Here is a 22,376-nt window from a genome sequence, read left to right as displayed (position 1 = left end):
TTGCAATTCACCTTATTGTCATCAAATAAATTTTGCTGTTGACATATCTTTGTTGATTCAAGACACATTTTACGCTGATTTACTTGGCTCTATGAGTAGAAATATGATAAATATAGCCGTGTGATATTCCAAAAGCTGGATGAAATGGCTTTTAGTATTTAAGCATAATTCCATATATTTTGTCTTAATAAAACAGTGAAAGTTAGCATTTGTCAGGATATTATCTGAAATTAATGTAAATATTCAATTATTTATATATCTTAAAGGTTGATGAAAATATACAATATTATGTATATTAAAACTGGCAAAAATTGAAAAAAAGAAGTATGTCATCATTTATGGTCCTCTTTAAGTCTTAAGAAGATAGAAATAGTGAGCTTCAGTACTAAGAAGAAGAAGATGCCAAAAAAAGAGTATTGTTCTGTTCAGTGTGTAAGTATTGAAGAACGAACAGCATTGACAACAACTTTGCTTTTGATCTTCCCTTATTCTATTTTGGCAGTCCTCTGCAAAAGGATTTGGCAGATCTGAGCTTTTAGAAAGCTTTTCTTAGGAATGAATTAAGAGTACCCCCCTCCCCCAATTTACGAATTGGCAACATAGACTAGAAGAAAATCTTCATTGATATTTCCTCTAAACAAGACTGCCTTAGCTTAAAACAGGGCACATTCTCTGAAATAAGAGCCATCCAGTTCATCCCCTAGTGATACTGGAATAGTTTTCGATTACCATAAACTATCTTACCCCTGAGTTCAGACATTTTATTTAGTTCTGTTTTACCTATTTTCCTTGAAAGGATATTAATGGTTTATTGATTTTGATGCCACCAAGCTTCTCCAAGTCATTCAGATTAAATGTACTTTTCTGTAGTCTTTTGGTAGTCATTATGTAAAAAAATTTAGAAGGCAAATTGAAGATGATACCTTTTTTATTTAAAAGAGTATTGCTACAGCATTTCTTAACTTGAAATCAACATTAATTACAGTTACCTCCTTTTGTTTAAATGACAGATGCTCTTGGTTAATGTATAATGCATATACTTGCATATTCTATTTATCATATATATTGGAGCTACTATTGAGAAAATATTCTTTAGTTACTTTTCTAGAGATACTCATCTATATTACTAGTAATTTAGGAAACCTAGTCCTTATCGTTTGAACACTTTTGTTCCTGAAACCATGTTAAAAACTGAGTTCTGTGAACTGAAGGATTTACTCGATTATTTTATCCTACCCTAGAATGCCTCCAGCTTCCTACTTACTTAGACAGTGACCTTGTGGAACTCCTTATGAAGTCTTAATTTTCCAAGTCAATATCCAACTAAGAATATTTTTCAGGCATTTTCTTTTTCATAGTTTACCTGGGTTATAGTTTATTACCAAATCAATTTTTTCCCACAGTTGTATCATTTTGAAGGAAATCTCAGATTTATAGAATTTTTAAAAACATTTTTTCTTTTCTAATTACAACGTGAATTGAACCCATACTATTAAAATAACATTTATGAGCTTTTTCTAATTATGAAATGGAAGCATTCTCATTGTTGGAAATTCGGAGAGCTCAGGAAAATACCAAAATAACAGGGAAACACAAAACAAACAGAAGCAAAATGAAGTCATTTACCCAAAGATAAGTAGTTTATATTTTTGTGTAGCCCCTTCAAATAGTTATTCCATTAACCTTTAACCATTTATATTAATAATACCTCAGTGATTTGTACTTATTTTATGACCAGATATGCAAAGGCCCACATGGTTCTAGCCTTTATATTCTGTTCTCTCTCTGCTTTTTGTTTCTTTTGTTTGTTTTTTTGAGACAGCATCTTGCTATGTTGCCTAGGCTAGAAGCTGTGGTGCAGTCATGGCTCACTTTAAGCCTCTCCCTCTGAGGCTCAAGTGATCCTCCCACCCCAGCCTCCTGAGTAGCTGGGACTATAGGCACAAGCCACTGCACCTGGCCAAGTTTTGTATTTTTTGTTAAACTGGGGTTTTACCATGATGCCCAGACTGGTCTTAAGTTTATGAACTCAAGCCATCTGACCACCTTGGCCTCTCCAAAGTGCTGGGATTACAAGTATGAGCCACCATGCTGAGCTGTCTCTCTTATTTATTTTTTATTTTTAGACAGGGTCTTTCTCTGTTGTCCAGGCTGTATTGCAGTGGTGCAATCATGGCTCACAGCAGCCTCGACTTCCTGGGCCCAAGTGATCCCCATACCTCAGCCTCCAAGTGGGGACTGCAGGTATGCGCCACCACACTTGGCTAAATTTTTTATTTTTTGTAGAGATGGGGTCTCACTCTGCTGTCCAGTCTGGTCCTGAGTTCCTGAGCTCAAGCGACCCTCTTCCCTTGGCCTTCCAAAGTGCTGGAATTACAGGTGTGAGCCACCATACTTGGCCCCTGTTGTCTCTTACTACCTCAGTTCAATTCTATTGTCATTGTTTTGGCTTTGTAGCAAGTTTAGACATCTGTTTTCATAAATCCTATAGTATTCTTCATTTTCAATATTTTTTTGCTCATTGTTTTCTGCGTATTATTTTGGAGAAGTTTTCTTTTCTTTTGAGACAGAGTTTTGCTCTTGTTGCCCAGGCTAGAGTGCAGTGGCGTAATCTCAGCTCACTGCAACCTTTGGAGAAAATTTTGAGAGAAAATGTCAAGTTAACAACAGTTTATCAGATTTTGATTGGCATTGATTTAAATATAAAAATTAAATTGATTAGACCTGATCTCTTCATCATAATTGAGTCTTCCCTTCTAGGAGCATAGCACTAGTCAACTCTCATAATAGCAAGTTTTGTAGATTTCTTCTTATACGTTGTATACCTGTCTTGGTGTCTGTTTCTAGGTATTTTACGTCTTTCAGGTGCTATGGTGGGTAGAATCTTTCCCCCTTGTGTAGCATGAGCATATATAATATAAGCAGGGTAACTGCTTATATTAGATATGCAATTACCATGCTTATATTGTATTGCCATGCTTATATTACCATACTTATATTATATATGTCTCCTAACTGGCCACATCACCAAAATCATTTATTATTTCTGGGTAGTTTGAATTCACATGTCTTGAGCGGTTGTGTTATATAATCTTCTTTAATTTTATTTAGTGTGTTCAATTATCACTTTAAATCCAGTTAATATTTTTTGTCTTGAATACTACAATCTTTGTTTATTTGATGTTACTTTAGTTCTTTGTACAAGTTTGACCATATATGAAGGCAACAGGGAGACACTATTTGTTCCCTTCTACTTTTTTCTTCCTTCAGCTTCCAGATTTGTTTGTATATTTGATTTTTTTTTATCTCAGTTACTACCTCAGCCATTATTATTTTTAACTCATATATCTTTTCTTTCAATAATTATTATACCATTTTATTTTATTTTATTTTAGCGGCTATTTTGGATATAATTCTGAGATTGAGTAGTAGCAATATTTATTCCCATTTCTTTCATAGCACTTGCATATTCATGAGTTTTTTGTCTTACCTAACTTTTTTGTGGTAGGAATATGCCTCCAACCTTTTATTATTTCTCTAGGAGGCATAGGTGGCATATTTTGTAAGTCCTTACATATCTGAAGATATCATTCTGTTGTGTTTACAAGTGAATGAAAATTTGTCTGGATATAAAATTCTCGGTAAGCATCTTTCCCCATAGAAAAGCTGTAATTTTATTCCATACAGAATATTGTGAAGTGATCTAGGCCAATCTGACTTTTAAGTCTTTTTTAAGGACTATGTCTTTATCTTCAAAAAATATTCATCAGGATTGTCTAGGTTTAATGAATTGCACCTTATGTAAGGTGAATCTTTTTGGTCAGCACAAAAAAGGTTAGATTTGGTTAGATTTTTATTCAGCTCAGCTATTCTGTTACAGAAAAAGTCTAATTAAGCCAAAAAATATAGAGTGGGAAAAATGACTCTTCTCACTTTTCTCTAACACACTGTCATAAGCCAATGAATGGGCTGGGTGCGGTGGCTCATGCCTGTAATCCCAGAACTTTAGGAGGCTGAGGCGGGTGGATCATTTGAGGTCAGGAGTTCAAGACCAACCTGGCCAACATGGTGAAACCCCATCCCTACTAAAAATCCAAAAATTAGCTGGGCATGGTGGCACACACCTGTAATCCCAGCTACTCAGGAGGCTGAGGCAAGAGCATCACTTGAGCCTGGGCAGCGGAGGTTGTAGTGAGCTGAGATCGTGCCACTATACTCCAGCCTGGGCGATAGCGCAAGACTCTGTCTCAAAACAAACAAAAGACCAATGAATTATGCATTTGAGGAAAGAACAAATTAAGAAGTCCTGTTATTTGCTGCAGCATAGGTGGAACTGGAGGTCATTATGTTAAATGAAATAAGCCAAATAGAGAAAGACAAGTAGTGGATGTCCTCACTGACATGCGACAGTTAAAAAATTGCATCTTAAGAAGATAAAAGTAGATTGGTGGTTGCCAGAGGCCAGGAAGGGTAGTAGGGATGGGGGGAATAAACAAAGATTTATTAATGGGTACAAATATATAGTTAGATAGAAGTTAAGACCTGATTTCCAACAGATCCGTTGGGTGGTTATAGTTAACAATAATCTATTGTACATTTCAAAATAGCTAGACAGGATTAATTAGAATGATCCTACCATACAATAGGTACATATTTAAGGTGATGGATATCCCAGTTACCCTGATTTGATCTTTATACATTACATGAATGTATCAGATTTACACATGCAGCCCCAAATACATACATCTATTATGACTCAATAGAAAAAAGTAAATTTTTCAAAAAAGGAAAATAACATAATTTTTTGATGGTGGTAGACAAAATCGAGGCAGGGCATTTTTTCCTGCCTCCTTTAGACCCACCCCATCACTTTTCCCACCCCCATTTAAGCGCTCAAATGTTCTTTCTCCGGCTGGGCATTCTTGATGGCAAATATGATGTAAATGACTTCTTGTTCAAAGGTGAAAGTCAGAGGTTGCCAGGGTGGTTTTCTATTCAATCATGCCTTGTGTAGTGTTCCCAGTCCACAAAAACCTTGTCCATTAGACCAGAGACTGCGCTGCTTGTCCACGTCCTCATGGTGGTCACTTCAGATGCCTCTCACTGTTCATGCACTTCTTTTCTCATAACTCTCATTCACAAATAGACTGCTTGTTTCTTACTGATGCATCTCCTTAACTTGTTAGGAAAACAAACTTTAACTAGGAACTAACATTTCTTGGTGGCCAAAATGTGCTGTCCAATACAAATTCCTGTTATTGCTTGGAGGAATTATGATTTGCAAAATTAGCTGATGCTTTTTCTTCTTTCTTTATCTTTTCAAGATAAGATAAACAACTACTACAAGGTACAGCTTTAAGGAAAGTTTCTTGTGCAATATTTTATGTTTTGTCGAATTTGTTTCGATGTCTTCTTTATTAAAATACATTATTTATATGTTGAATCTCCATTTTATGTCTCCCATAATTCTTATCAGTTTTGGGGGCCATTTTAATATATTCATCCCATTTTTCATCAATCTTGCCTGTATTGATTTTCCGCAGTGTTGATTCTGACCTTTACAAGTTTTATTGCAATTTTACACTGTGTTAAGGCATTCTTCTCTCCTTACTTTGATTTAATGATTCTGCTAATTTTCTTTTTGTTTAAGTGTTTTTTCTTAGCTCATCTTTACTTTCTTTGTTTGGAGGGTCCAGAGAGTTTTCTTTAATATATGAGAAGATAAATAAATGTTTTCTAAAATTTACCTGTTTTCTGCCATATTTATGTTAAAAGTATGCTCTTTACGTCTTACGTTTTATATTTATTTCCTTTTGTAGGGCATAATATCTTCATGGATATTATTGTATCTTCTTGTCTTTTTCATTCTTAAATGAAAAAGATTTATTCTGATCTTGTATTTGCCCAAAAATAGCATGGATTTTTTTTTTTCTGCATCTCTTCAATATTCTCTTGTACAGTAATATTCTCCCTTCACATCTAACATTGAATGGCTGATTAGTGTAAATTTATATTAGTGACCAAGCAATTTGGAGAAGGTGGACATACAGGACATCTAAGCAGGGAGATTTCCTCTCTGGTTGGTTTACTGTCTGTACATGGGGAAACTGCTGTTCCATGGGCCAGCTTTCCACAGCTAGTTTCTTTTCCTCCTGGCATCTCCTCAAGAATACTGCTTGGCTGTGTCTGGCCTCCTTCCTGGAGCTCCTGCCTGCTGTTTCAGGCAAGAACCCTACTTCAATGGGGAAAGTCAGATTCCTAAGTCACTTCATCCACCAAAATAAACTCCAGATGGATTAAAGATTTAAATGTTAAAAAAATAAAACTTTGCATGTACTTTAAGAAAACAGGGGAAAACATTTATATACTCTTTGGGCAGGAATGTACATTTTAAATGCAATACAATGGAAAATTAAATTACTGATAGATCTAACTATTTATTTCTCACAACATCTGTATGTGAGAAAGCTCACTCCACATACAGTATTATACAGTAAATAGAAATATTTATAATGTAATTTGTTGGTCAAAGATTGAGTCTTTATGTACAATGGATTTTTACAAATTAATGAGGGAAACATGAAAATCCTAATTGTAAAACAAGCAACATTGACATAATCCATAAAGAGAATGCACAAATGGCTAATAACAACATGAAAAAACTTTCAATCTCATTAGTAATCAAATAAATGTAAATAAAAGTAATGAATTACAGTTTTCTTTATTACATTGATAAATGGGAAGAAAAGATAATAATGCTAATTCAGGACTTGGGAAAGTGTCTTTCCAAGACTGCATTCTTTTTTTTATAATTGCATACTATTTCATGGGTTGGATATAACTTGGTTAATTTCCCTATTGGTGGACAATATATTGTTTCTCAGTTATTTACTATTACTATAAATACTGCACTAAAGATTATTTTATATGTGAATAACATATGGCTTTTAAATCTACAAAATAGATTATCAGGAATGAGATTGCTATCACTAAGGAAATAAAGAACTACAGTAGTCGCTACTTATCTGCAGTTTTGCTTTCCATGGTTTTACATACCCATCATCAACTGTGGTCTGAATATACTAAATGGAAAATTCATTAGATTTAAATTGCATGTTTTTGTGAGTAGCAAATCTTGTGATATTCTCCTTCTTCCCACCCGGGATGTGAATTATTCCTTTGTCCAACATATCCCTGCTGTATATGCTACCCAATTGCAATAGCCGTCTAGGTTTTCAGGTCAAATAAACATAGTATGTATAGGACTCAGTGCTATTTGCGGTTTCAGGCATTCACTGGGGGTCTTGGAACATGTCCTAAGTAAATGAGGGGGACTGCTCTGATTACTAGACTTGATTCCAAAAAGATAGCCGTCATTCACATTTTTAACAACAATGTATGAAAATGCCCCTTACTTACCTCTCATTTTTTATAATAACGGGTATTGTCACATTAAAAAAAAAATTGGCCATGTTGGCTGGGCATGGTGGTTCATGCCTGTAATCTCAGCACTTTGGGAGGCCAGGGCAGGCAGATCACTTGAGATCAGGAGTTCAAGACCAGCCTGGTCAACATGGTGAAACCTTGTCTCTACCAAAAAGTATAAAAATGGGCTAGGCGTGGTGGCTCATGCCTGTAATTCGAGCACTTTGGGAAGCTGAGATGGGTGAATCACCTGAGGTCAAGAGTTAGAGACCAGTCTGGCCAACATGGTGAAACCCCGTCTCTACTACAAATACAAAAAAATTAGCCAGGAGTGGTGGCAGTCGCCCGTAATCCCAGCTACTCGGGAGGCTGAGGTAGGAGAATTGCTAGAACCCTGGGGGCAGAGTTTGCACTGAGCCGAGGTCACGCCACTGCACTCCAACCTGGGCGACAGAGCTACACTCTGTCTCAAAAAAAAAAAAAAAGTATATATATATATATAAAATTAGCCGGGCATGGTGGCAGCCCCTGTAACCCTAGCTACTCGGGAGGCTAAGGCAGGAGAATCGCTTGAGCTCAGGAGGCAGAGGTTGCAGTGAGCCACAATGGTGCTACTGCACTCCAGCCTGGGTGACAGAATGACGCTCCATCTCAAAAAAAAAAAAAAAAGTTTGGCCACATAATGTGTAAAAAAACATGCATAGGAATGCTATTTTAGTATTGTCTCCTCTGATTCAGATTGACTCTCTTTATGTTTATTGGACATTTGCATTTCCTATTCTTTTTTGGTTGCTTATACTTTATTTTTTTACTAATATGTGGAAACTTTTATGTTAATATTTTTCCCAATCCTTTATTCATCTTTGACTCTGTTTTTATTTTTTATCTAATCAAATATTTCTAATTTTTCTTCTAGAATTTTTGGGTTTTCTACCTTTGGTTATAAAAACCTTGAGTAAAAAGTCTCCCCCAAAATTTATTCTCCTAAATTTTATTCTATTTTTACTTATTTTCACATTTGTGTCTTTACTCATATGAAATATGATGTGAAATAATGACTTAATTTACTTACAGATGGATAGCTAGTTTTGACAGCGTTTTGAATAAATACTCTTTTTCTTACTAAAATAGAATTCTACATGGACTATATTAATTGTGTATATTGGGACCTACTACTGGATGCTATTCCAGCCACTCAATTATTTGCTTATTTCTTATTTGTTTAAGATGCTGTTATAGTAAGCTTTAATAGACGGGAGTCTTTGACTTACTATTGTTTTTATGTTTTTTAATCTTCTTAGCTATACTTCCATATGAACATTCACATTTTAACTGATTTCAAAATGGTTGTGATTCTAACTGGATTGCTTAAATGTATACTTTGAAGCATATACTTTTTGGAAGATTTTTGTGGAGGATTTTTGTTTATAATATTTTGGCATGAAGTCTTCTTTTCCAAGGACATTGTTTGCCTATCTACTTGTTCAAATCTTATTTTGTATTTAACAATAAAATTTTACAACAACATAGAGGGTTTTTGTTTGTTTGTTTGTTTAACCATTGTGAATAGCGGTTTTTTTCTGTTTTAATTTCTTGTTTTTGTTAGATATATAATATTGGTTTTGCATATAATGTATGTAGTCACCTTATGCAGTTCCCTTATGAATTTTAGTAGCTTTATTACTATTAAGCCAATTATTTTATTTTCTTATCCTTGTTTACTAGAACCTCAGAGCCCAATTTTGAATAATAATGATAATAAAGGGTCATTCTGATTTTAATGATGTTTTTCTTTATATATAAATACTATATTTATTTTATTCCAATCTGACTTGGAATTCTTATTAGAAAATATGGCTGCATTTTATCAAATTACTTTTAGTACCATTTATGAAATCATAGATATATAGAGCTATATAGAGATGTTTCTTTTTCGTTTTTTTTTGCTTTTTAACGTTCTTATTTATTTAAATATGAAAAAACATTTAATGTCTTCCCAGTTCATCTGAAAGGCGGTCCGTCCCCTGGGTAAACATAGGAAAGCAGTTCTGCAAGTTTGGGGGAGCATGGCTTCTTTCCCCAGCGTGGCCCCCGTGTTCCCCACCCTCTTTGTGCCCCGGATCTGCAATCCTGAGTCCAGAAGAGCTGACCAGGAAGTGGGGACTGGGAAGCTGTTGGGGGCCAGGAGGGCCCTGGGCCCTCTGTTCTCTGCCCCAGGGCTTCAGCCACCCTGCAGGTCCCTCCGGATAAGGCAACGTCAGCCCAGGCAGAAAACTTAAGGGTCCCTCCTAGAAAACCAGTGATGTGTTGGCCTTTTCAGGGCCACAGGCCCCTTCAGCTTCACCAGAGATGAGAAGGTGCTGCCTGCAACAGGGCTACTGGTCACAGCTCAGTGCGTGATGACTTGGCCACAATCACCAGCTTGGACAGCTCAGCCTTGAAAGCCCCGGGCCTATGAGCCACTGCTGTTTTGGTCACTTCAAATTCCTCAGTTTTCAGGGGGACATCACTTTCTCTTTCAAATGCGGCTTTAGAGTAGGCCATGGTGTACTCGATCTCAGCGCCTCGCACCTCTGCCTTGAACTGTGTGAAGTACAGATAGGACTTCCCCTGGGGCCTCCAAATGGTGCAGGTGAAGTGCTGGTGGTCTTCGCTGGTCCCCAGACTCATCTGCCATTGCTCATTGGTCCCTCCTTGAAAGACATAAGTGAACATACACGTATATTTGTCCCCGGGGCCCACGTTATGGGAGAAGGAGTGCACGACGCCGCTGGGCTGCACGTCAAACGCCACCATCGTGGGCTTGGACACCGCCTCTGCCGGGCTCAGCGCCACAGCCCCTAGGAGCAGCCCAGCCCACAAGCTCGCGCCTACGCCGTTCCACCCTCCGCTGGGTGCCGCCATGTTGGACAAGGATAGAGATGTTTCTTTAAGGTTTCAATGTAATGAATTTGTCATTATGTTTATTGGTCATCTTTGGCTTTCTGAAATAAACCATACCTGATGACAATGCATTACTCTTTGGAAATCTTGCAAATATTGATTTAATTTGATAGTATTTTATTGACATCATCTGCACATATATTTTCCAGTGAAATTGGACTATAATCTTCTGTTTTTGAACTTTATTACATCTGGCTAGTTTAAAATTTAAAAATCAAATTAGGAGGCTTTCTATTTTTAAATATAATCTGGAATAATTTAAATTTCATTGAAATTATGCATCTTTCAAAAGTTGGATAATTCAGCTGTAAGTCTATCTGGAACTAGTGCCTTTGAAAAACAAGGCTTTAATTACCTTGATAATCTACATTATTAGTGGTTTGTATATTCATTTTCTCTATTTTTATCAGTTTTGGTAATTTGTATTTTTCTAGAGAATTATCCACTAATGCTAGGTTTCAAATATGTCATCATAGAGTTGCAGATAATATTTTCATAAAATTTTCTAACTCTCTATCTGGTATATCTGTTTTTATTTTCTGCTTGCCTTTCTTATTCTTTCTCTTTTCTCCTTATCAGACTTGTGAGAATTTTTGCATTTTATTCACCGTCGCAGAGTGAATTTTTGAATTCGTAGATCATACATTTCAGCTTTTTTTCTTTGTTAATTTCTATGTTCTGTTTTCTTTTGATTTATTTTGTAGCTTATCTTTAAAATTTTAAAAATGTTTACTTGCTTCCATTCAGTTTTTCTTTTTTAATAATGATTTTTCAGGGTATACACTTTTCTATAAGCAAGACTTTATCCTAATGGTTGGGGGATGAAGTAGTCTCTTTTTTATTGTCTTGTAGATCCTTAGTAATAGCAGTTTTCTTTTGTTTTCAGACCTAAGGATTATTTAGGAAAATATTTATCAATTCCCAAATAGTTAGCTTTATTTTTGTGAACATTTTATTGTGCTTTTAAAATTTATTGGTTTATCAGAAGATGTGATCCATATGATTTTCCATGTGTTGAATTTAAGCATATTTTTTGTTCAAGTGCATGATTTAATTAAAAAATGTTCTATGGACCTGAATAAAATATTTCTCATTTCATAATATGTATAATTATATTTATGTATCTATATAAAATCTTGTTTCTGACTGTATTATTCATGTTTTCTATTAATTATATTTTTAAATTTTTTCATGTGCTTACATATTTTTAATGTACTAGCTATATGGTATTTTTTGAAACATGGGTATGAATCTCTTTGTCAATGATTGTTTTGTTAATTTCTCATTACATTTTTATTAGTTTTTGCTTTATTACATTTACATTTAATTTCTGTTATTTTGCTTTAACATTATTTAACTTTTACATTATATATTATGCAGCATGGAAAAACAATACATGTGATAAATATTATATATTTCACATGAGTGGAAGCTTCATGTGATGTCAACTGTCTTCAGACAGATGTGTAGGATTTTTTGAATACAGCCCTAACTTTTTACACATCTTTTGATATTCAAACAGGATAAGTTATTTTTTTGTTAGGTTTTTGAATTTTACATCTCTGTGAAATAGTTTCTTTTTATTAACTTTAAAAGAGCTGCACTAATTGTTCAATAGACGCTATGTCAGCAGTTACTGTGTTTCTGATTGTTTGATTGCACGGAGCAAGAGTCCCTCAGTAAAAGGAGGTTTACTGTAAGGATTCAGATGGGAAATCTCAGGAACGATGTCTTTTCTAGGAAAGGGTTTCCCTGCCCTCTGCTTCTCCTTGATTGGGCGATGTAATCTGCGTTTAGCAGCTACTCAGTGAAGTTTTTGTCCCTTCATTATTTTGGGTTGCATGGATTGTTGCCTTGCCATGTTCCTGATTCACCCTCACTGCACATTTCTATTACCAGCTTTACATTAAATGGCTCAGTCTTTACTTTTCTCAACACTAACTATTTGCGAGAATAATGAGTTTGTACCAGCTCAAATATTAGTCAGGCATAGGCTAACTGGCTGGCCTGCAGATGAGCAGACATTGATCAGGTCCCTCTGTCTTAGCTCCTACCAACTGCAACAAGAGGGAGTCATGTGGTAGAGGAGTAAGCCACTTGGGCTGCAGGGGTTCTCAGCAGGCCCATTACAAGTGGAGTGTGGCCTGGACAGGCAGTGACAGCTTCTCCCCTGTAATCCACTGGTTGCCAAGAAGGTCTTTAAATGAAGAGAATCATCTTTTCAGGTTTTCTCATTTGCAAAACAGAGGAAATGACATTTTTCCTCTGCCCTGTCAGTGTTGGGTAGCTTAATTCTAGGATAGAGAAAATAAATAAAAATGCCATATTAAACACCATAATTCATCAACCGTAACGTGTTTGTAACCAGCATTTCAGTATTCATCAAGGTCTTGAAATGATGCATTCTTCTTTTCTTTACTCTCTGCCTACAGTAGAGTGAAGTACATGTATTTGGAAATTGTGATGGCATTAAATATAGCTTTAAAGAAGAAATTTGCTATAAAGTATGTTACATGAGTTTTTTGTTGTAATGAGATGCAGCAGAATCATAAAAATATGTGCTCATTTATGAGGCGGTGAATTCCTGTTGCATGGAACAAAAGGCAAAGTTCATGTTTACATATTGTAAACGGATCTTGTAAATGGATAGTTCTTCATGGGTTTCATTGATTGAATTTCTTCGGCTGATGACAGAGTTACCAAAGACTAGTGCAATGAGAGATCTGATACTAGGAATTCAATTTTTTTCTTGTTCTTAATTAACCACATCCACTTCTATATATTACTGGCCAACTCTAAGCCTAGACAAAATCCCCAATATACTCATGAATCACTTGATTCATTACTGAAAAGGGGAAAAATAATTTTGGTTTGAATTAGAAGGAAATGAAAGAGAGTTCTAATTATTACTCAGTAAAAAGCTACTTTCCTCATTTATTTATTTCTTTATTTTTTTCTGGCTACAAAGCTATACAAAGTTCAGTCTGCAGTTTGGGTAGCTCCCTCTCCATATTTTCTTCTTCTTTGGTATCTGTGGGAGGAAAGAATGAATTCGTTCAAGAGCGTGCTCATCTCTGTGAAGCTGTAGCTCAGGTCCACTGTTGAGGTCCACTGTTAAGAGGCATTGTTTGGAGGGAAGAAGGAATAAGATCCCAGAGATGGTGGGGGAAAGCCTGGTTCTATTCATTGACTTGGAGTGTATCTCTGACACATAGCCTAACCTGCTTCTTTGTTTTGTCTGCAACATCACAATAATGGTTAATCAAAAGAAAAAACTTTATTGTTCAGTGCTTCTGTCATGTGAAGCACTGTGCTAAGCAGCTTGCATGTATTGTCTTCTATGCATTTTGCAGAAGTGCTGTGAGGTACCATGGATGATATGTAGCTGGCAAGTTACAGAAACAGGAACCTGGGCTCCAAACCATGTGCTTTTTCTTCCTGTGACTGGTTATAGTTTCAGGAGGGAAAACAGAAAATCTGAATCAACACTTACTGTGTGGTAAGTGTTGGAGCTGAGATACTGCAGGCTGCTGTGTGAGTACATGGGTGAGAGAGAAGAGGAGAACATTAGGAATACCAGCAGCTGGGTGATTTTTGAAGTGTGAGAATGAGTTGATAAAGGAAGAAAGTATCAAAGGCACGTTGGGGTATGTTGCTGTTACTAGTTGCAGTGGAAGTGTCTTGAGAGTGGCAATGGGAAAGTAAGGTTTGCGAAATAGATCATATTATGCAAGTTGCTTTTAAGGAAGAGTATGTAGTTGTCTTTTTTGTTTTTTTGAGACAGAATCTTACTCTGTTTCCCAGGCTAGAGTGCATTGGTGTGATTTGGGCTCACTGCAACCTCTGTCTCCTGGGTTCAAGCGCTCCTCCTGCTCCATCCTCCTGAGTAGCTGGGATTACAGGCGCCCACCACCATGCCCGGCTAATGTTTGTATTTTTAGTAGAGATGAGGTTTCACCATGTTGGCCAGTCTGGCCTCAAACTCCTGACCTCAGATGATTCACCTGACTCGGCCTCCCACAGTGCTGGGATTACAGGCGTGAGCCACCGTGCCTGGCCAGGAAGAGTGTGTTTTAAGGAAGACTAAGTGCTGTGGGAGATTGTCTTGCTGGCTCTTTGTGCTGCTGTGGTTTATATCTCCATTTCCATGAACACATGATCCTACCTTATTTTCACTTGTCTGGACTACTATACAAGCTGCACCCCAGGATACTACACACACACACACACACACACACACACATATAAACACACACATATACACTCTTGAAGCTGGAAGTAGAGCATTGATAAGATCTCTTCTCTGCTCACCAAGTTTGTAGAGCCTTTCTATGGTTTATTGATTAAAGCCCACCTTCTTTATCATGGATGCTATTAAGGTTCCACCCCACTTTTCCAACTGTGTTTCCAATATTTCTCTTGACCTACCCTGTATTTTTCTCCAATCCACTTGTTCCTGTTCCCACCCTGTGCCTTTATTTATGTAGTTCTCTCATGGAATTCCCGGGGTTCTTTACCTTGCCACATATTTGGATCTGCAAAATCTGCCTTGTCAGGCCTGGTGAGAACTGTGACGGCTGCTTCTTAATCCACTACTGAGACCACTGGCACCCTTCAGAGATCTTGAACTACTGCTTTTTCAGTTCTGGGGACTTTCCTAGCCTCTACCTTCTACTTCCACTTTTACTCATCTAGTTTTCCAAGTCTCCATGTTGTTGTCAAGTTCCTGGAGATCTGTTACTGGGGTTTGCATTGTTTTCTCCTCAGTACCCCACCTCTTGCCTCATTAGCATTTGCACTGAGAGGCCTCAGGACCAGTGGCTCCTGACTTCTGCGTCCTGGACAGCCTCCTGGATACTTCATTATAATCCAAGCTCAGCATCCCATTTGACTTCCAGTTTGCAAGGATGATTGGTCCGAATTCCATGAGCTTCTTGTTTTATTTTGCCATTTATCCCTTCAACAAATGTTTATTAATTACCTACTTTGTGTCAGACTCTGGAGGCACAGTGGTGAGTCATACAGTGGGCCTGGCCCCTGCTGTTTGTTAAACATGTTGTCTATGGAAAGAGACCAATTTGCAACCAATCTAAGTAAGTGTAAGACTGGTAGAGAGTGTGATGCCATGACTGCTTACCGGTGGGAGATGGGACCTGACTAAGGTGGTAAAAAAGTGCTTCCTTGAGAAGTCTCCAGTGCTGATACTTGTAATCACTCTTAGGACTGTGCACTCACTGATACTTATCACCTGGTAAGACTGTGCACTAGCTCTGAGCTGTGGTTCATCCACAGCAGGTCCATCTGAACAGTTCTCAGAGATCTGTGGCCTTCTAGCTTTGGGCCGTTTACCTTGCCCCAACTCTTTCCCTTAGGTGTTAAGACATTAGTGATGTTTATCACTAATGATAAACATGTGGTGATTCGGTGTCTAACATTTTCCCTCAAATATCTACCCCTTAATGTCATTTGTCCCCAGATCAAGTCCAGGCCTACGTGTTTCAGGGGACTGTTTGTACCTTTTTTTTTTTTTTAAATCTCCAAAATCTTGTGGAACACAATTAAGATGGATTTAAAGGCTTACTAAATCAGTCTTAAATTTATAATGTAAACTAAGTGCAATATGGTAGGGGTGGGGTGGGGTGGAATTCTGTTGTGTGGTCCTGTGTTTATATGTTGGCAGTATTTTGTCAGTATTTAGAATGGGGTGTAATTAAATTTTTAACAAAGCAATTATTTATTGACTCGCATTTTTGAGTTGTTGGTAGTGAGGCAATCACTGCTAAAAGTTACCATTCATATTATTTCATTTAATCCTATGGAAAATCTCAATATATCTTCCATGGAATCTTGTATAAAAATCTTCTTGGTCGTTTTACAATTTGGCCAATGCCTTCTCATCCAGCCTCATTTCCCACTATCTTTCAATCCTTTTGTCTGGCATTGTATATGCCACATTTACAAATGTTTTTCTCCTTTACTTAGAATGCATTCTTTTACCTTCACATCAGAATCCTAAATTTGTAGTTTTTACCCTTTCCAGGACATTTCAGGCAATCTGTATACAATGTAACCTTTGTATAAATAAAGTAGGCCCTCAATGAATATTTGTTGAATTAAACATCAGGTGTGTTGGGTAGATTTGCTAATTTATCACATTTAAACTAAGCAGATGTTTTGTAATAGCCACGTAATTACTGTGATTTGACTTGCTACTCTTTATCCTTGCCATTTTAGAGAATTAACCAGTTGTCCCAAAAATATATATATATATAATCACTAAGAATCTCTACTACTTCATTTTGAGAAATGTTTCATGATTTAATAATACTTATCTTTAAATAAAGCAAGTTTCAGAAAAACTAATTTAAGTGCTACTTGCTCATAGATGCTGAGTGTTATGAATGAATGGATCCTATGAGATAGGTTCTATATAATTTTATTATCAGTTTCAAAATGAGATGCCTGAGGGACAGAGAAGTTAAATAGCTTGCCTGGGTGATGGAAACTATCAGTTGGCAGAACTGACACCTTAACCTATGTGGCTTCAACTTCTGGCCTATATTCCCATCTCTGCTAACAGTTATCAGAGGTATAATTTTAAATGGAGTCTCATTTCATATTTAATTTCATTATTAATTTTACGACCTCACCCTTTTAGGAATAGCTGGACTCCCAAATACTGTGATTAGTGTCTGTGGAAAGATATTGTTACTGCTGATGCGTGTCGTATTCACTAAGAAAGTACCTGTCAAACTGTCTGAAATCATAGACTATTTTATAGGAAGAGATGTGACTAAATTTATTTGGCAACAAATCCCAAAACATATTTGTCAATTTAGGTAACCAAAAGCTATTATATAATTTTGCTTTACAGTACCTGTTCCTCAAAATAATTTTTAAAATCTTCTTCCAAATGGTCAGCCATTGCTTTCCCTTTCTTTTCACTTAAAAAAAAAAAAAGTTACTAAGAACACATATGCCAGATTTCACTTAATTGCATTTTTATGGTCCAGTCATTAACCTACTGAAAAAAAAAGCAGCTTAAATGGAAACATTGACATAAACCTCATTACACTGGCTCCAATGTGTTGCTATCATAAACTATCCATCTTCTATATGTGTATGTTTTCATAGGATACTATTGAAAAGGTAATGGAAAATTAATGTTGCAATGGAGAATTTGATTCTGTGTATAAATTTTTTAACACACCAACACAGTGTATGTTTACAACATCAAGGGGTTTATTTGGAATTAAGGTTTATCGTAAACTTTATGATATTTAAAACACATTACAACTGGCCATATATTATTTCTGGTCCCCATTTTCAAGTTTTTCTCATTTTTTGACAAACTATTTGTTATGTGTCTCTCTTTGGACTGATAACAGACAACTGATAATCATTTTCAATAAGAAAAAAAAGTTTTAGGATCTCAAAGTGGTCAATCTATCATACTTTCCCCTGTAAATTATTTTTTGGCATTTATATTTTAAGGCATGCTCTGCCTTAAATTGTAGTTTAAGGTTGGATAGTTCCTCAAATGTTAGAAACAGTTGAGTCCAAGATAATCATTTAAAATCATTTAAATAAGCCCTATTCTTATTATTAGATTCACTGTTTTCAGCACAGATACTTACTTATGTAGTTTTCATAAAGAGAGGGTATAGGGAACTGAAGAATTGAGATGGTGACAGAAGTATTGGAATATATCAGTGCCTGGAAGGCCATTTCTTTTTGCACACACTTGATATGTGTGTAGGTGTGTGGAAAGCAGAAGAATTTTATGATTTATTTGAAATTCTATAAGCACTGCCTGAATAAGAATCCTAGATATCTATTTGTGAAACATGAGAATAAATGATTACTTTTCTTCTGGATCTTGAGCTTCTACCAGATTTTAGGTGATTTGGAGGTAAGGGTTTGTGAGCATTGATCTTTTTAAGCTGTGTAACTCTAGGCAAGTCACTTAACTTCTATGTGTTTCAGTTTCCATACCTATAAAATAATTCCTAGCTGATGAAGTTGCCACGAGGCTCAAATGGGTTATCAGGTAGGTTCTTATCCTGGTTTCTTAGTTAACAGTTGTTTAAGTAAGCTACCATTCTCTCTGAAGATTGGTTTTTTTATGAGGAAAGTGTGATAATTATACATATTTTGCAGACTTGTTGAAGAATAAGATTATGTATGTAAATTGCCAAGCATAGAGTCAGACCCAATGGTAGGTACTCAATGAATGGGAGCTATTGTAATTATTTACAAAAAAACACAGTAATAGAGTGGGTACCTAAGGACCCCATGTCTTTATAAAATAGCATTACTTTACCCAATAACATAAAGAAAAAAGTCAGTGTTCTCAGAAACTCATGTAGTTGAACATTTCTCTCAGCCAAAAGAAATATATTACAGTGTAAGTGGTTGTAAATGCTATGTTCTATTTATACATGATGAAGGTGTTGTGAACTGTGGAGCCACATTTAAATATCATGTGTGTGTGAGGGCCTTCTTGTTTCTTACCTTATAAAATGTCCTCATTTTAAATGTCTCTAAGAGCATGTAAACATGGCCCCAAACACTCATAATAAAATAAGCAAGATCTTCTATTCCAGACCATTTTCTTTCTTTTTTTACTGTTTTATTACAATCCTCCTATCAGGATCTCATGTTTGATCTTGAAATCACAGAATTTTATAGCTGGAAGGGACTTGTCTAACACCTTAAATTTATGGATAAAAAAACCTGCCAGCTAACCAATTTAAGTGATTTGCTCAAGGCTGTATAGTAAGTTAGTGTCGGAATCCTGATTTCTTGTCTTCAAGTCCATAACATTTTGGGAAGAGAAATGAAAACCTGTTTCAGACACAATTAAGCTTTTTTTTTTTTTTTAAAACTTATGAGAGGTGGTGCTGGGGTCCTACAAAGTGACTCTCAGCATTCTGCTGAAAGGAAAGATTGGTGGGAAGCCTTAGTTGTGGGGATCCTTACCTGGTAACAGAGACTGCCCTTGTGGAATTACATAGATGGAGCCATACACCATTGATAGTGGATATTGTGATCTCAGGTATGTTCAGATAACAATTATCCAAGGATATCAGGTTAAACCAGAAAGACAGCATCTGGTGGGGTTCCAGGTAGTGGGAAAGCAGATTCAAAGTCAGATAAGCAATAGCACCTTAGTTCCAGGGAAGCCTTGTTAATGAATGCTTGGGGAAGTTGCTTATCTTTCAGTGCTTCTGTTTCCTCAACAGTAAATTTATAATAATACATATATCTTATGGTTGTGCTGATGATCATGCAAAGTAATTGATAAAATGAATTTATTATGGTGTCTGGCACATATTTTAGTCACTTAATAACTTAAAGCTACCCCTATAATTCCAGGTGATCAGTCTCTTCACAGTAAGAGACTTGTTACGGGAGATAAGCTCTATTCCTTGAGAAAGGACTGAGAGAAGTTACTTGGTATTCAGAGTCTGAGCTCAGTCATCCACAATTTAGGATAACATTTTAGTCCAAACAACTCTTGGGGGTACTTACTGGAGAAACTGAGGCAGAAACCTCTCCCATGAAGGAGCCAACAAGGTGGATAATTGGTTTGATTGTAGCACAGAGACTATTATGATTTATGGTGTGTGCATGTCGGCTGGATATATCTCGGACTTACCAGACTCCAAGACAAATTTCAGTGACCCCATCCTGATTAGATTGAACATTCACCAGTGGCCTTTCATTCTGGAATCTTATAGAGAGATGACTTATTCTCTATGTTCTCAAGTAATTAAAAACTACTTCCAGGAAGAGAAGCTACGTAGAGGCTGATTTTAATTTAAAATAAAGCACCTCTTCAGATGAGCAGAAATATCTGTTTAAGAACTTGGTTACTTTGGATGATATTGACTTTTACATTACTGAAAGTGTTTCCATAGATGGAGGACAGCCACACTGTGAGGATTCTGGAATTGGATCTCAGGCCCTTAAGGTTTTATAACACTATAGAATCTCTGGGTTTATGATAAGTGAAAGTTAATGGAAATAGTTGGGGATAAAGTATGAGTAGAAGGTATAGAAGTAGAAAAGAATATATATATTTTAGGAATGGCACATTTAATTTATTATCTTTTAATTTTTAATTTTTTTTTAAGAGACTGGGTCTTGCTCTGTCACCCAAGCCATAGTGCAGTGTTGCAATCATAAGTTACTGTAACCTCAAACTGCTGGACTGTAGCAATCCTCCTGCCTCATCCTTCTGACTTGTTAACTTGTTAGAATTATAAGCATGCAGCTAATTTTTAAACATTTTTTTTAAGAGACAAAGTCTCTACCCTATTGACCAGGCTGGTCTTGAACTACTGACCTCAATTGATCCTCCTTCCTCAGCCTCCTAAAGCATTGGGATTACAGACATGAGCCATACAACACAGCCAAGAATAGCACATTTTAAATTTTGATTGAGACATGTATGTCTAGGAATTTTAAGCAGTGAGATTGGACAGGCTAATCAGGATTAAACCGTGGGGAGTTCCAAATGTCTGGTTAGGGGATTTGGGTTTATTTTATGAAAACAAGTGGTAATAATTATGATCCTCTATGGATAATTATCACAAAGTTCTATAAGATGGTCACTATTTATATATTATAGAAGATATAACTAAAGTTCTGTGACTCGTCTAGGGTCACACTGCTAAGTAAGTGGCAATACCGGGATTCAGACTGAGCTCTGTCCGACTTCAAAGTCAATGTCATTTCCCCCTTAACATAGTGTGGACATTGTATATTCTGTTTATTTTTCAGTGATTACTTTAAAAAACTTTAACTGTTAAATAGTTAAGTCTTTATGTTCCTTTCAAACGTTATGAGCAATGTGAACTCCACTCATTCCTCAGTTTGCATATTGTTGTTTTTCAGTGTTTAGTTCCACCTCGGTTTTTGTTTTAACCTCATAACCAGTCATTGTAGTGGTTGGGTTCTCCGAGAAGCAGAAGACGCCAAGGCTGAATTACCCGTGCCGGGGGTTCACTGGGAGGAATTCCTGTGGAGCAGGAATAGGCAGAGAGGCCTTCCAATTGTAATGCAGGATATGACATCTGGGAAGGGAGAGACAAAGAAGGAAGATGGGGAATGATATCGTTTGGATATTTTGTTTCATGACCTAACATAATCTGGAGAATATTTCAGTGGTGCTTGAGAAGAATGCGTATTCTGATGCAGGGTAGGAGGCTCTCTATATATGCCTGTGAGGTACATTTATTCCATAGTATTCTTCAAGTCTTGTTTCCTCTTATCTGTCTGAATGTTCTATTCGAGATTGAAAACAGGTTTTTGAAATCTAGTATTATTGTGGTGTGCTCTTTATCTTCCTTTTGCTCCATTAGTGCTTGTTGCATATATTTTCGTAATTGCTATATCTTCCTGATAAATTGACCCTTTGTCTCTTGTGACAGTTTCTGACTTAACATCTATTTTGCTGATGTAAGTATGGCTACCTCTGTCCTCTTTTAGTTGACATTTGCGTGAAATTCCTTTTTTCATCCATTCACTTCCAGCCTATGTGTGTCTTTAAATTTAAAATGAGTCTGTTGTAGATGGCATATAGCTGGATTTTTGAAAATTGGAATTCAGGCACTTTTTTGTCTTTTGATTGGGGAGTTTAATTCATTGACATTTAAAGTCATTACTGATAGGGAAGGACTTACTATTATCACTTTTAAATTGTTTTCTGTCTGGCTTGTAGCTTATCCCCATGTTTTCCTGTCTTGTTATATTCCTTTGTGTTTAATTGATTTCTGTAGTGACATGTTCAGTTTCTCTCTCTCTCTCTCTCTCTATGCTGTGTGTGTGTGTGTGTGTGTGTGTGTGTGTGTATCTTCTATGGGCTGACACGTACAAACACACTTAAGCTGACAATAACTTCTATGCCATACTGAAACTATATTGTCTCCACCCATTTATGTGATTGATGTCACACGTTACACCTATTTTATATTGTGTATCCATTAACCTATTTTTACAGT

At 36.4% G+C, this 22,376-nt stretch overlaps 2 protein-coding genes across 2 annotated transcripts in view; one reads left to right on the top strand and one right to left on the bottom strand.

Annotated features, from left to right (window-relative positions):
• The window catches only part of SUGCT (succinyl-CoA:glutarate-CoA transferase), a 700,241-nt gene that overhangs the window by 221,757 nt on the left and 456,108 nt on the right, over positions 1–22,376 (top strand). The gene's annotated exons all lie outside the window — the stretch shown is intronic.
• LOC105513587 (UPF0556 protein C19orf10) lies at positions 9,362–10,334 on the bottom strand. The gene is made up of 2 exons (XM_011944498.1): positions 9,754–10,334; positions 9,362–9,614 (listed from the first exon to the last, which is right to left on the bottom strand). Exon 1 carries the CDS (start codon positions 10,327–10,329, stop codon positions 9,808–9,810), a length of 522 nt encoding a protein of 173 aa, XP_011799888.1. The 5' UTR covers positions 10,330–10,334; the 3' UTR covers positions 9,362–9,614; positions 9,754–9,807.

Source organism: Colobus angolensis, unplaced genomic scaffold, assembly GCF_000951035.1.
Source record: "Colobus angolensis palliatus isolate OR3802 unplaced genomic scaffold, Cang.pa_1.0 Scaffold232, whole genome shotgun sequence".
In the NCBI taxonomy this organism is placed as follows: Eukaryota; Metazoa; Chordata; class Mammalia; order Primates; family Cercopithecidae; genus Colobus; species Colobus angolensis.
Note: the sequence above shows the minus strand (reverse complement) of the source record. Positions and strands in the feature narration are given on the sequence as shown.

What these genes read in the sequence shown, in the direction of transcription:
- LOC105513587 (XM_011944498.1), bottom strand. Translation starts at nt 10,329, where the DNA reads ATGGCGGCACCCAGCGGAGGGTGGAACGGCGTAGGCGCGAGCTTGTGG.